Source organism: Typha latifolia, chromosome 10 (genome assembly GCF_019914945.1).
Source record: "Typha latifolia isolate L0001 chromosome 10, TyphaL0001v2, whole genome shotgun sequence".
Taxonomy (NCBI): Eukaryota; Viridiplantae; Streptophyta; class Magnoliopsida; order Poales; family Typhaceae; genus Typha; species Typha latifolia.
The window spans coordinates 500,177-516,011 of NC_133095.1; the positions used below are offsets into that span (position 1 = coordinate 500,177).

At 35.5% G+C, this 15,835-nt stretch overlaps 1 protein-coding gene across 1 annotated transcript; it reads right to left on the reverse strand.

Annotated features, from left to right (window-relative positions):
- Positions 1-243: 243 nt before the first annotated feature.
- LOC140796613 (suppressor of RPS4-RLD 1) lies at positions 244-14,700 on the reverse strand. The gene is made up of 24 exons (XM_073149677.1): positions 14,387-14,700; positions 13,926-14,035; positions 12,115-12,620; positions 10,761-10,805; positions 10,577-10,678; positions 10,427-10,507; positions 10,060-10,126; positions 9,114-9,214; positions 8,607-8,714; positions 7,835-7,905; positions 7,672-7,728; positions 6,993-7,101; positions 6,300-6,380; positions 5,439-5,525; positions 4,562-4,768; positions 2,830-3,140; positions 2,203-2,289; positions 2,029-2,128; positions 1,626-1,717; positions 1,485-1,523; positions 1,319-1,409; positions 954-1,051; positions 513-833; positions 244-432 (listed from the first exon to the last, which is right to left on the reverse strand). The coding sequence occupies exons 1-23, from the start codon at positions 14,497-14,499 to the stop codon at positions 545-547; spliced, it is 2,952 nt and encodes a 983-aa protein (XP_073005778.1). The 5' UTR covers positions 14,500-14,700; the 3' UTR covers positions 244-432; positions 513-544.
- Positions 14,701-15,835: the final 1,135 nt, after the last annotated feature.

The window sequence follows — 15,835 nt, forward strand, 5'->3', positions numbered from 1 at the left end:
ACTAGTTACCAATCTCTTTCGGTAATATTGTGGTGGACTTTATGCCTTATTTGCCTCTGTTTGACTCTGGGTAGAATTAGGACGAGATTATCCACCAATTTTTGTTACCACTTGTGGCCGCTTTGATCAAGAATTCTGACACGTGAAAGCCCATACAAGTTAATCAGTGTGTCCCAAAGTTGGTGTTAATAAATTATCCCGTAGGGAGGGCATCGCCGCATATTCAACGGATAGCAACAGAGCTTTTGCACCACAATCTCTTTTGTATTCCTTTTCTTTACTGTAAAATTTGCTTCTCTTAGGAATCGATAAAATAAACTCACAATTCACAAGTACAGAGAGAAAAAGAGGATTAAATTTAGCAAACCACACATTAATTTAGGACATTTGTACTTGTTGAACCGGGACGATAGGTGATAAGAGTGAGTATATCTGTCCAAAAAATAGAACAAGGTCAGAGCCGCGGATAACATTAGGTATAGTTGACTACAGAGTTCGTTGCAGTAACTAACCTGGGATTGGGATACCAAGAAGATAATGCATGTTAGGCATCGTAAGAACTTAATCCGGCAACCACTGATCCTGTTGTAGAGAATGCGGAAGCAACATCTGCGTAGTCTTTCCACGACTTGTTAATTTTGAGAGATGGATACAGCCAAGGCTTAATGGAGTCCGCAAATGTATCCAGATTGGAGGATAAAATTGCTTCCCAATCAACCTGCACGCCTGGCGGAATGCTTCCCGTGACTTCCATGTTGGCCGCAAGAAATAGCCCAAGCATGACAATGTAACCAACAACAGCCGAGCCTCTAGAGATGGGCATGAAATTGTACCTGAAAGTTTAGTTATGTTGCCATATATTATGGGATGAATACGTTTTCAAGGAAAAAGTAACTGTACGTAACTGCAGTCAAAATAATGGCTAATAATGCATTTAACTAGTAGTAAAGTACCAGTAATATGTCATCCGCAGGATTGCATCCTTCACGGCCCCAAGCATATTAAGATCCTGTGAGCCATATAGTTCACCGCAATAGGCATTGCATAGGGCCTGGCATTCAAATAAGCTAAATGTAAAGCGAGATGGATATTGAGGGAGAAAACTTCCCATACATATGCTTTGATAATCTACAAAGAGTTAAACTAAAACCATCATATTATAGGAAAGAGAAGAAAGCAGATGATAGCTGCATTATCCAACGCAACCACCTCGGCAGTCAAAATGGAATTAGTGCATGATATTAGTAAAATTGTGATGCTCATAAAATGGAACTTAGAAGAAACAAAATCTGAAACATAAAAATCACCAAAGGTATACCTCCCATGCTAGCGTCATTTCTGCATCATATTCATCCCATCTAAATGGTGTACAAGGTGTTCTAATTGCGAAGTCAAATCCTATTTTGTCCCTGTTATCATTCAATATAATGGAGTAAGAATAAAGTGGCTAAGTATTTAGACATAAAGATACAAATATAAATTACATTTTCTGAACAGTAATTCTTGTCCCCTCAAGGTGCTTCCTGGAAAAGGCAAGATCGGTAAGTTACTATTTTCTAACAATGCATCTAGGTTTGTCTAGAATTCCAAATGAAGAAGTTTATGAGGCAATTATATTTCATTACTCCTCAAATGCTGTACTGTCACATGTGGTAGACACCCAGAAGCTCTCGCCAACTATATCGTACAGGTCAGAGCAGGATACTGCATTTGCTATCTGCAGGTTTATCTTCTTTCAGTTAGAACCTCAGATGTAAATAGAAAAACACAGTGATGAACCATCTACAAATGGTTCAACAGTTAAACAAGACAAATCCCCAAAAGCATTAGATAGTGAACACTGTTAAGCATCATTAGATAAACATATAACTCAAATCAATATTAGGGTCCAGAAAGAAAAGATATTTTCAAGAGAACATGTTAATCTAGCACAAAATGGCTTTGAAGTCACAGCTTTAGCATGATGTAAATTTTATAATATTTGAGAACTGCTAGGTACGGTTTATAAAAGGTAGAGGCACTTCTCACTTTTTCCAACTTCCCAGCTTCTGAGAGATGAATAATTTTATCCTCTGCATTATTCACATACTTTGTGTTGATCATGATGGCCTTGCAAGCATCCATTGTCCTGCCAAAGTGGAGAAAAGCTATCTGACACATTTTCAACATCATGTCCAGAAAAAGAAAGAGTCAAGTTCGTACCTTTGGTAGTTTGGATAGTAGCGGATCACTTTTGCTTGACCAAGAAGCATTGGTGTGTGAGAACCAAATCCAGAATTGAACTCTTCACTGGATGTACACAACCAAATATCAGTAGAGGAAATGGATAAAGATGACGAACAATAAGGGTCATTCATAATGATCATGAGGTACAATAGAAATAGGCAATTTGGTATTTAATAGACATCCTAAAGCACTGCTATTATACCAGCATTCAGTAAGTTCCTGATTTGTATGGCACACTGTCTTCTCAGTAAAATTACATGGAGAAAAAAAGCTATCCATTTAATCAGTCCACGGGGATAAGAGCGTTCATTCAACTGGTGCCACAATTGGAAGGATGAGGTACTAAAACTATCAGTCTAACACATACAGGTAGCAGATAAACGATCTGATTTTCCTATAGGCACACCAACTAGTCTCATGTTACACTTGAACAAAAGGCAACTGCCATAGTATTGCCATAAAAAAAAGCATTTATTTGTTCCCATAAATACTAATGAGCGCAATAAAAGATTTTAATGGTAAGCCCTATCTATGCTTCAATTTTGCTCCAAATGTTTTGCATTTCTAAGGTTCAGAATAACATAGGAAAGTAAAGTGACCCACCTCAGCTTGTTCACCCAAACAACAGGATCACAAGGTTCAGAAATCTGTCTCCATTTGACAGCTAGAGAATAAATATTCTGCCAAGACAAAGAATATCCAGAAGGATATCTCTCTTCATTTACGTTATATGAAGTCGAAGTTTCAGATGAGGCGCTAGTGCTACAAAAAGCACCCCCTCTGTTTTGACTCGTCATACTGAGCTTTTCTTTTTTCCTAGTCTGTTTCCCATTCTTTTTTGAACTTCTAAGAGAACGCCAAGCCTTTGCAACCTTTTGAGCTATCTCGATAGCTGCTAACCCAGCCATACGATACTGTTAAAGAAAAATAGAACTTTGTTCAAGAACATTTATAAGCTCAAAATAGTTCAACATACGGATCAGAGCTCAAAAATATATGCTCTTCAGAGTTCAGAGACATGACCAATGAAATCTACCAGGGACACAGAGTACCAAATTTACATTTCATATGAATATGCAACAATCAATTTCAGTGATTAGCAACTTCTACCGAAAAAAGAATGAAGGGTATTCACCTAACCATGGCTCATATAGATAAAAATTACAGTGCAAGAATCAGTAAAACTAGACGTTGAACATCTTGATGAAACACTTTGTTTCCAGTTAAGCTGCTTTTACATACTTACTACTGAGTGGACAATAGAGGTACTTTTAACAAGGTTCCACTACCTAAAATAGCATAAAGATTTCCACAGGTTAGTTTTAACAGTCCGTTGGACTATATGCCCCACAACTTGTGCCTGTATTTAAAGGGCTTGAAGCCCTGAACTTGGCAGATCATGGGGCCCTAAGTGCTGCCAATTTGTACCTGCAGGTCACAAAAAATAGAATTCTGTTATCCACCTGTGGGCCATAAGCCCCTAACTTCGAGCAAGGTCCCTAAGGTCATAAACTAGTCCCATGACCTACCAGTTATACGCTTAAGGCACCTGACACTTTTCAGGCAACATGGCCTACATTAGGCCCAACACACTCCTGGTGCTGCCTGAAATTTTTGGTTTTGGTTGTAGTAGTTAAGCCATGTGTATGATTCATGTCTTGACCAATCTAGTGATATACCATACCAACAAGCCATGGGCCCATGGCCACTTAAAGTGTTGCTTTCCAGAATTCTAATCCCTTACTTTATGTACTTTATGCATGGCTCAACCACGGTAGGTTTTCTGATTCTTTCACTTACTTCATAGAGAATATGTAGGGAGACAACTTCTTGCCTTCTCAAACAATTTAAATTGATCTACCGCATTCTTCCTTAGAAGCATATAAGGATAGTTGGTAATAATTACAACATCTTTAATAAAAGTGTCAAATAAGAGTACATAATATAATTTATTGGTCTCTTAGAGCCAACATCAAGTAAACTCTATCCATAGTTTTTCACACTTCTCCATCACATGAATGAGAGCTTGAGTAAAGAAGTTGCACTAAAATGGGCATGACATATTCATATAATTCCTTTGGTTGTTTCCCACAATTTTCTCATATTTGGCAAATTCAAAAACTGTCATCCCTTCTTTTGAATATGTGTATGAAGAATGAGGTTTAATAGCAAATGCATATATATATATATAAATGTACAGAAATCCAACTAGTTCTCAATGCAAGAAATGACTTTTTATCTCCAAAATGAAGCAACATACATTGATGACATGATAACCATAAAAAATTTAAAAAACAAAAAAAGATACTTAATTTAGATTGTGAAGAATGGTCACCTGTCGTTTATTAGGCAAGAATCCTGGAGAACTATACTGAATTTTCTTCCCTATATAATCTGCTGCTTGAAGAAGGGTTATTTGATGTTTTGTGAAACTGAATTCTTTTTTGGTTAGTCGTCCCCCTTTCAAGGAGGACCGCAGAGGAGGTTGGCGGAAAACTTTTTCACATACATATTTTGGATGAAGTCTCTTGCACCAGTACTCCTACTCAAGAAAAAAGTTGCAAATGAAAAGAACATTGAAAAGAGAAAATAGAAGCAGAAAACACAATATTGAAAAGATCATGAACTAGTTACCTAATAAGAGGAACACAACAAATTGTAATATATCAAAAGAGATTTAGTATTCATATGTAATCAGTTTGTGTGATACAAAATGTCGGCATACTTCAAGCAAAATAAGATACTACTATTAATGTTTTTAACACTGATGATTTTTATCAACAACATACAATATCACTAATGATCTATTTCTTTGACAAAGACAGTTCTAGCAACCCATAAATAAATCTCTGGTCCGAGGTAAGCCATGTAATAGAAGAAAAAGTGAACTAAAGAAATATTGCCACATTCTACTAATCATCAAAAGAACAGCTCCAGTATACAGAAGTATGAGTTGTTCAACGAGCATTCTCATGGAAAAGGGGTGGAAGTTGGAATTTCATTGGATATAACACAGCAAATGAGAAGTATGAAAGATTTAAAAGAAGCTTATCTACATCTACATATCTGCTCCAAAAGATAAAAACATAATTCATGTAGATACTTGTGTAGATATTATCAAATTTACATGCGAACAAAAATATGCAACTCTAAATCCAAGAGGCACACTCTCAATATTGCAAATAAAAAGAATATAGATTATAACAAAGTACCTTGAAAAGGGGATCAACATCATTATCAATGTTGAACTGAAAAAACTCAAATTTGACTTTCGAAGCAGTATAGAGAGCAATTTCCTTCTGCAATAAGTCCCAGGATGGAAAAACAAGTTAGCAATATAAATTTCAGAGATGAACTGCAAAGAGGAAAGGAAAAGGTGATCTTGGCTAACATCAAGGTAATGCCAGGATATAAAGATTGCTTCCAAGCTGAAGCTCTGTAGCTATGCATATTTTAAAAAATGTATTACATTATGTAACTGTATGTATGTATATTTATTTATATGCATATCTACGTGTATATCTCTGTGTAAGTGTGTATACCACCACCAAGAAAATAATTGATGTAGCTCAACCCGATAGACATGACTCTCTTGCTAATACTTGTGGTGCAGCTGGAGTGGGTGTGTGTGTTGGGGAACCAGCAGCACATGCCACAGTATGTTGTATTTAAACTGAAGCATCTCAAAAGGGTATGGTGCATTCAAAATCCTAAAACAAGAAGTAAAGAGTGAAGGTGAATGTGAACATGCTTTACCAGATTCCAACTTCATTTACTTCCACTATCAGAGCTATAATAGAAGAGATAACCACTTTATTACAAACAAAAATCACCATGTGAATGGAACAGGCAAAATGAAAAGGACGCTCTGAGAAGTTATTCAAATTAGTCTAGAATCATTGAAATTCCAACTCTCCATATAAGTAGTAGTGAACTGACTAGATTTTAAAAAAATTGAAAATCAATTGCAAGTAATAATAGAATTCAGACACAAATTCCCACAAGACTATAGCAAAAATTTCAGGCCAAAGGCAAACAAAATCATAGGAGAAGCAGAGCGGCTGAGTAAGTACCTGATAAAATGCCATACATTGTAGCACAAATTTATCAACAGAATCCAGCTCTAAATCCAGTACAGCATCATAATCTTTAACCTTGAATGAAAGTGGCAATAAGCAGTAAAGGAACTTTATGTCATTCTTCTATGCAAGAGGTCTAAATTATTATGATAACAAAAAAGTGATTTAAGGAAGTGAAGTAACAGAAATCAACAAAGGAGCATAAAATCTGAGATAAGTTAAATTTGAGATTTAATAAGTATCTACACATGGTAACAAGAATATGATTATGATAATAGGCTTTGCTGAAAGGCTCCCAAAATATTACACTTTAGGTAGTTTTGAATACAAGGAATAGTGTTAAATGCAAGAATTTTATCTTTTGAAACCCTCACAGTAAAGATATTTATCTTTTATTTCTTCCAAAAATGAACATCTCTTCAAGTCTATGCCTTTAATATTGGAAGCTTAGGAGGCATGATAACTGATGCTCAAGATCAAGTGGGTGTATACTATAGTAACTAAACACACTCTATAACTAAGCCAAAGAATGGATACAAGAAGAATAGAGCTTTAATCACTTGTAAGGCAAGAGTAGCAATGTCAAATCAGAGAACATTGTTACAGAAAAATTGAGTTGCAGCAAGGGGTGGAAGAGAAAATAAAGGTTGCATGTAAGGAAGAACAAGAGAAGAAAATGTAACGTACTGCAGCTTTATATTCTCCAATTGCATGGTAACATGAAGCACGCAAATATAAACACTCAATATTTGAGCTCTCAAAACTCAATCCGAGTGACAAATCTTTAATTGCTATCCTGCAATACCAATGTGTCAGCATGATGGCTTAGAAATAGCTGGATGATTTTAAGAAAATTTTAAGAAAAGAACATCATGTAAAAATAATTTGCTGCATCTAATTGCAACAGAGGAATATACAATTGGTGTAACAACTCAATTCTACCCCTGATTTGGGCCCCATCAGGCCATATGCTTCCCTGTCTCTGTGTGTGTGTGGGGGGGGGGGGGCATTTCCAATAATTTAGTAAGTGGCAAGTTTTTACATTATACGATCAACACTGAAGTATGTTGCATATTCTCTTTGGTGGACGAACATCAAGGAGGTTCTTTTTCCCTAACAAAGGACTAAAGAGTATTTTCTGTTTGATATCTTGGTGGTAATGCCACTATTTGGCTCTAGAATATATGTGTGCGCAAGTCTCACTGCAAGATCCCGGGTTGGGTGATTTTGAGTAGTTCTTACGAATTCCCATCCTATGAGCACATATCACCTTGATATTTGGAAAATAAATTATGAATGTGAAGTTATACATAACATGACCAATAGGAACTTGAAAGTCAACAGCAAGTGATGAGGGGCATATGACCTATGTTGTCCCATCCCGTGGTAGAGTAGCCCACGCAGGTGATATGCTTTAGCAAACCTATGAAACAATTCAAAGAAAGAAATCTTCATAAACAAAAGAAAAGTATATGTTGACAGGAAAAGAACGAAAAATACAGTACACAAAAACTGGGATGCTAATGCACCTTGCATCAACTAGTAGGACCTTCTCAAGGCAACGCAGCGCCTTCTCGTAATCTGCCAAATCTTGGTAAAACTGCAACGCAACCATGAAATAAGTATTTTCTTAGAAAAAAAGGTAGTAAGTCTAAATAAAGGAACTTGCATAATGAACCATGCATTTGACAATTGAGGTAATGGTAGAAACTATCACTACAACACAAAAGCCTAACAACACTTAGATCATAGCAGATAACTTCCAATTCTTCAATAAGATTTCCAACCAAAGTGTTTACTCAAAAACAAACTTATGGAAATTGCACAAACAGAGGCAAGCACCAAAATGCTGAAATGGATTACACAAGTCCCAAAGGGCTGAAAGCTTTAGGGGAGAGCACAAAGGCACACTTTTCCTCATTAACTAAGAGACAGGAGTCACAGGATGAACCAAAGTTGATTCAGTGAGGTTCAAAAACATTCATCTAAGAGTGAGTTTAGATTCATATCAGCAGTAAACTAATTCCAAACGAATAATATATAGCCAATGAGAGAAAATTATATACCACAGTGTAATAAAGTTAGCAGTGGTCTACTGAAGACAATTAATAGAAAAGTAACATCCTGCCACTTTAACTGGCGCTAATAAAGATTTGAATTTATAAAAAGAAATTAAATAACATGTGAAAAGAAAAAAACTACAGAACAAATAGAAAGACAAGGAGTTAAACTTCAGTTAGTAAAATTACAAAAGGAGAAGATGAGAAGTCTCTGCTCTCTAATATATTGCAGAAGAGCAACCTGAGCAAGATGGACCCAACCCTCGAGGAAATTTTGATCAAGTTGTATTGCAAGGAGATGTGCATCTTCAGCCCGCTGGTACTCACCAATTGCAGATAAAGCCAGACCCTACAGCCATGGTAATCTCCCATTAAGAGCACATAAGTAAGATAATATGCTTATCTAAGATTCATCAGAAAACTCAATTTTGAGATGGGCCATGAGAAAAGTAAACAGAGCCAAGCTAGCAACATTTAAAAGGTTATTGTACAAGACTTTCATCATTAGCAAAAGGTTCTTGTTCCAGAAAAGTGCTTTGAATTTCTTGGTGCCATCAAAATTATAAATCACTGAAGAACCAATGTAACAAGAACAAATTACAGCTGAATGGAAAGAACAACGAATAAGGACTAACATCATCATAGTTGGAGACATGTTTATATTAAAAAGAGTATGTTTGAATATCTACGCTTGGTGGGTAACAAAACTAAAACACTCAAAGAAAGGGAAAAAATGGACTCCACTTACTAAGTATGTGTAAGCAGAGCAGTTCTTTTTGTCACGCTTAACACATGCAGAAAGGTCTTTTACTGCAGCACTATAGTCCTTGAACTTGAAATTAACAATTCCTGCAATATACCATGTTATACTACAAAGTAGGCATAGTATATCTTGATGTCGAGTAGAGGTAATCTGTTATCTTGTTAAGTAGAGACAATTTATTATCTTGGAAGTTGTAAACCAATTACATCTTAAAATAACTGAATGTTTATCTTCCAACTTCATAGAAGGACCTTGTTATCACATTATAAGAAAATAAAGCACTAAAAAAAGTAAATCACAATAAAGAAATTGAAGAACAGACAGTTCCCGGTAGTAATTCTGCAATATATAATTGATAGTCTTGTATCACGAATAGCATTTACTCCAGTGCTTGATCATTAATTCACAATATGGGCGCACAATAGACAAGTTACAAATTCAAGTTGTATACGTCCTCTGAAGTAAAATGATGACACATTGAAAGGTTTTCAAAATGCTCAAAATATTCTACATACCTGTTTTCCATGAGTTATGTATATGAATTATGAAACAGTTAGCTTGATAATGGATGAAATGACACAGCAGCCATTTGATTTAGTCCTCTAAAGCATTTGAGTGTAAAATATCATTCTGGTCATTAATGTCTATTATAAACCTAAAATAGTTAACATGAAATGGCTCAACTCAAAACCTTTCAAAAGTTCAGCAGTTAACAAACTTATGAACAGGACATTTCTTTGTTTCAACAGAACCATCACCTAACTGGGATTCTTCCCCACATTTCTCCCTAAAAGAAAGAAAGAAAAAGGACAGAAATGTTGCTTAATGAGCGGATGAGAGAATAAGACATGAAAGGTGGATCAAGATCAATCCAATATCATGATATATTGATATTATTCAGATAAGAACATTGAGTCATTGATCAACTAACCCCTCTCATGTAAAATATCTGAGGAATTTGGCTCAAATTCTGAAGCTTTAGACAAGTCTCCAATGGCCTGCAAATCAAGAAACCTAGAGTAATGACAGAGAGTAATACAAATACAAATATAGATGCTAGTAGAGGATGAAAATGATAACTAACATATCAGAATTGATACTTTTGCATATCATTGATGCTAGCGCAAACTATTCTGTCAGTGTGGTTGAAATTTCTAACTCACAACAGTTAGGCCAAATTGTAACTAGAAAAGAGAATATTCACATACTGCATTTAAAAGTACGTGACCACACCTGATGGAAAATATTAAAATTTTAATAAATTGTATTTCGAGAATGCGAGAATGAAATGGCGTCACCTCAGTAAATTCTCCCAAGGCAGCACGTGCCTGCCCCCTCCGTTTCCATGCCTCTCCAGCTGATGAATTTGATTGTATAGCCTATCAAAAAGGTATATTTAGGAAAGAGCACAAGTAGAAAAGGAAGCTTGTTTACATGAATCACAATACCATAGTAAAATCGGCAATAGCAGCATCAAGTTCTCTTTGAAATGCATAAGCTGTCCCTCTTCCTATAAGGGCCTCGGGATATGTAGGAGTCTCCTTCAAAATCTGTGGATGTCAAAGAGTCATAAATGATTTTAGTTTTCTAATCAGAGATTCTCCCATAATAAGTGGACAAGCAGATACAAACCTGATTAAAGATGGATATAGCTTGATCATAGTTTCCTTCATTGACCTGTAAAGTCTCAATAGGTAACAGAATAAAATATTAATTGAATGATTTATCTATCTTACACATTGTCAAGATTCCACTGTTCTGCAAAGCAAAGACTTATATCCAGAACATAAGTAAACTTGCATGCATAATGAGAACTTTGAGATTAAAAAAGAACAATAAAAAAATAAAAATCCCTTGAATATTTTTATTGTCCTCAATCACTCAGAAAAATGTTAAACATGGTTAACTTATTCATCTAATCAGTAATCAACTTTATGGGTTATAATGTGCATATTCATAACCACACCTGGCCCTTCAACTATCATAGGTTTAAAACGAATGTATGTATCTAAGAGCTGATATATCACCAGAAAAGCAACAATGAATACAAAGATGGACCTAGTCATATATGCATTATAACATAACCGAGTATTATAAACCGCTTGTGGACAAGAGAATTAAAGCGAAGGGCAAGTAAAGTTATCAATGAAGTAGATGATGCCCGACCTTCTCTTTTCCTGGGGCATCATATGATCACTGATGACACCGAAATATACTTATCAGGTCATCTCAAAAGTATATGTATGATCAGATAGCATCCTCCGCATGATTAGACTAGCTTTCCATTTTTATGGAATTATCTTAGGCAACTATTCTTAGAAAGAGTAACCCGGTGCTCCCCTCCCTCCACTAATAACTTAATATTGTTCTTTTATTTTCAAAACCTGACAGATAAATGGTTGATTTATAGAACGTTTGAACATGTCGACAGCAGCATAATACATTCACAAACCTAAGTAATTTGAATGAAAAAGAAGGAACCACAAGATAAAGAGTAAAAACGAAAATGAAATGGATAGAAGTAGATATATAACAGATGATGCCCATTGACTTATTAATAAATAAAGCAAAATGGAAACTTTTTTCTATGCAATACACATACACAAACACAGAAAAAAAAGGCAAGGCTCTATCATGTTGTGGGAATTCTTTCTCTATTGCATTTTCTATTGTTTGCACTTATGGAATGACAATAATGCTTAAGGCACTATGGATAACTGGAAGGGAACTTCATCACACATAAGCTTCATTAGGAAGTTCAAATGTATCTAATTTGCAAATAAAAAAGAACACAGTATACAAATGGACTAGTCAAGAAAATTTTCTAGACTTCTGATGTAGTTGAGACCATAATAAATGAAAGATGCATCTCTATGAGAGTCCTAGTCGTTACAGGCGGTTCACCTTACATGCATATCTGCAATGGATGTGCACTAGGTAAATACAAATTAACCAACAAAATTATACTAGAGTATATGGACTCTACCTGTGCTATACCCCGTGATAGTCGGAAATCCAAGCTTATTGACTTGGACTTTGACATATTCGAAACAAATAACTTCCTGTCGAACTTTATTGTTTCATCGGGTTTTCTGCATGTTTCTATGGTATTGATATGTTGACTGGTGATTTCATTTGTATCATCTGACTTATTGTGAATTTCGGATGCCAAATCACAAGTTGATGTCACCGTACTAGATAAATCCATAACATGGTCTTCACATACAACCGTTTTCATGTCAGAGTTTGGAGTGGTTGCACAAGAGGAGTCAGCAACACGGTCCTCTGAGATGACGACTTTTGTATCACATGGTGATATATCGATGGCACGATCTTCACAGACAACAGGTTTAGATTGTTTAGCACTCATCACTAGCTCCTCCAACTCTAGCAATTGTTTCAAATCCATAGACTCACGAACTGCAATTTCATATCCTTCCTCCCAAACAAGCAAAGCATCCTCTTTTCTTCCCAAAGCCGACAAAGCATTACCTGATAATTGATGATAGTAGTTTTATCTATCAGCATAATGAACAAAAATATCAAAGGACAAGTGCAGTCACATTGCACAATTGATATTGTACTCCAATACCAGTCTAACAAAAGTCATATATATGCAGGATAAAGTTGATCACATTGCTAGTTCGAGTAGCAAGAAAAAAGAGTGAATCATCTTGCAACAAAAGTGCCATCAATAGTATATTACAGTAAAGTAAAAATTCTTTTGAGAACTGGAAAAAAAAAAAACTCCACCAGCAGACAGGATTTACCAAGATAAATTTCAACATAATGAACAGACTTTGCTATGTGAAAAATGTTAGCCTTGGCCATGAACTCGCTAAATATTCTAAACATTTGATAACTCATTGTGGTATTGATTTCAGGTCTCTGAAAAGTCCATGAACATTTTAGCCTTCATTCAAGATTTTGAATTTTCCATGACGAGGAAAAGTGGATTGAAAGTTTAAAACCACTACCTCGTATTTATTAATCTAAACTTCGAAGGAAATGCACAAAGTAACCACTGTGTAATCTCTATTTAAAAACAAATGGTTGGCTCAACTTCTCCTGTCTTAAAGCACTGAATAGTAATGAACCATATAGGTGGATTTCACATTTTCACATCCCTTGATAGTTGATCCGTAACAGGACCTAGATGGATTGGATCAAGTAATATCCTTTTTTAAGTTGCAATCATGTCTTCCACCATAATACATTCTGAGATTCTGCAACAGAAAATAGAGAACTTATCCTGACAGGTACTTGCTTACTAGGTTCCTCTCAGTGATTAGTTCAACTTTTTTATTCTGCTACAGAAAATAGGAGAAGTTATCCTGACAGGTACTGGCTTACTAGGTTCCTCTCAGTCATTAGTTCATAACTTTTTTCCATAAATAGCAAGATTCAAGGAAATGAAATTCATGGGTCCAAAACATCCTTGGGAAATTCTTGATACAATATCTCTATAAATTGGTAACGTAAGGTAAACCAGCTACCCAATCTACACATAATTAAACAACAGAAAAAATAAACCAGAGCACCAAACTCTAAAATCAGCAGAAATGAATTTTATTACAAGTTTCTCATCAGTGCCATCTTCATTCTGAACAAGATAAAATTATCAGAAAGATATTAGTCGAGTAAGATGGCTTGACTGTGAAACGTGCCTCCATCTAAGAATTCAAATTAGAGCAGTAAAGGAAATCATAAATCCCATAAACACTATGCTTGAATCCACACGTCACAAGTACAGAGTACTACGGGAAGAAAAACTAGTTAAATGCAAATAGAGCCAACCTTTGAGGATGTATGATTGAAGAAGAGAGGAATCAAGCTGCAGTGCCTTGTCGCAATCCTTGATTACGTGCTTGTGCAACTCCAATTGGCTGTAGCAGAATGCCCGATTGCTACAACAACCAAAGAAACCATAAGAGTCGGATTTGACCAACGAAAGCAAATTAGACTAATAGAATCAAGTTCTCAATTCGAGACTAAACAAGAGGCCAGAATCAGAAGAATCGAATGAGATGGACATTCCAATAAAGGATCCGAACCGTATGCCTTGGATGGAGCAGGATTTAGCGAGGAGCAAATCAAGAAGGAGACTAATAGAATTAAGAAACCCGAAGAACTCGGATTTTGTGCCAATGAAAGCAAATTAGACTTAAAGAATAGATAGATTTCTCAACTCGAGAAGGAGCAAGAGATAAGAATCAGAAGAATAGATTGAGAAGGGCATTTCAGGAAAAGACCCAAACCAGATGTCTTGGATGGAGCAGGAGCTGGCGAGGAGCGAATCAAGCACGCGAATGGCCTTCGACCAGTTGCGAGCGCTGCAGAGCTTGGCGAGCTCAACCCTCTCATTCGCCATCAATTTCGTTCTCCAAGGGAAGAGATCTCGCCCTAGTTAGCGATAGAGAACTCTCTCGTCAACGAAGGGAACGAGATCGTGGAGACTGGAGAGGACAAATAAGATACGAGCGAGAAGGAAACGAGATGTAAGGAAGTGGATTTGGGGTTTTTTTTTTTTTTTTTTTCCCCCCCTTCAAAACGCTCTGCTTTCTCTGTTTTTATTCTATTTGAGACCTACCCTTTTCCATTTTTTATATTTCACTCCCTATACGCGGAGCTTTTGTTTGTGAGGGACTGGGATTGGGATTTTTATAGTTAGAAAGGGGTAATAACAGAATATTCCTTCCTTTCATACGCGGCGAGATCGTACGAAGCTTATATGCGGAAGTGAGTAAAGTTTAGAGTAGAACGAATACGATGATAGCATTTTATGATGAATATGGATGTGGAAATAAATCTAGACAATATTAATGTTACATATGTGGTAAAAACATTACCTTCCTGTGCATGTCTATATAATTAGTATAATGAGCCCAAATTGAGTTAGATAAGCAAATCTAAGAATTCAAACATCTATTAATGCAGCATTTGAGCTTTTTATATTTAATTATGTAATTGACAGTGTGTACTTAGAATATGGTTTTATTTGTGTAACGTGTCTACTACTTTATGTATGATCTTTAGTATAAGTTATGATATGTTTAATAAAAAATATTAAAGTGAAATATTATTTGTGAAGCTAAAGATTTTAGTCTGATGGCATCAGTTTGCAATAGAAAAGTATATGTGAAGAGCAGTTTGAGGCTATCTTTGGAGGAGCTATGTAAAGACTTAAAAAACCTAATGTTATGTCATATCTTTAGTATTATTTGAGCTAATCCTTTGAAGCCTTAAATAGATCAAGATCTCAATCTTAAAAGAGTCCACGACAACGAGTGCTAAATGTTCTCTTGAGATCTTGTCTTCACTGAATCATGAAAAATTTCATCTTGAGAATCACTAAAACAAAATCATCAATCTCAATAATAATTAAGAATGAAAATTAATCATAAGAAGCAGTATATTGCGGATTCAACTAAGCAAGACTTTGACATATATGTAAATCCATATTGTATGGTTTCAATGATCAACTCAATCTTAGATAGAATACACAATGGTTTAATCATTTCTTTAGAGATATTTTTATGTAAAGTTTTTGTGTGTTTATTATTTTCTTTATGCTTTATTAAATCTCTATTAATTTATTATTGTAGCATGTGATAGATCCTCCCTTTAAAATTATGTATTGATTTATTGCTCTTCTAGCAATAATAGTGTGAAATGGATATGTTCTCAATTTATTCAAAATTGAATAC

Bases quoted from the DNA above. Each gene is read 5' to 3' on its own strand.
- LOC140796613 (XM_073149677.1), bottom strand. From the start codon at position 14,499: ATGGCGAATGAGAGGGTTGAGCTCGCCAAGCTCTGCAGCGCTCGCAAC. The intron at 7,906-8,606 runs GTTGCTCTTCTG...GTTGCGTTGCAG, and splicing joins GTTGGGTCCATCTTGCTCAG to TTTTACCAAGATTTGGCAGA. The intron at 1,052-1,318 runs GTATACCTTTGG...TTTGAATGCCAG, and splicing joins AAATGACGCTAGCATGGGAG to GCCCTATGCAATGCCTATTG.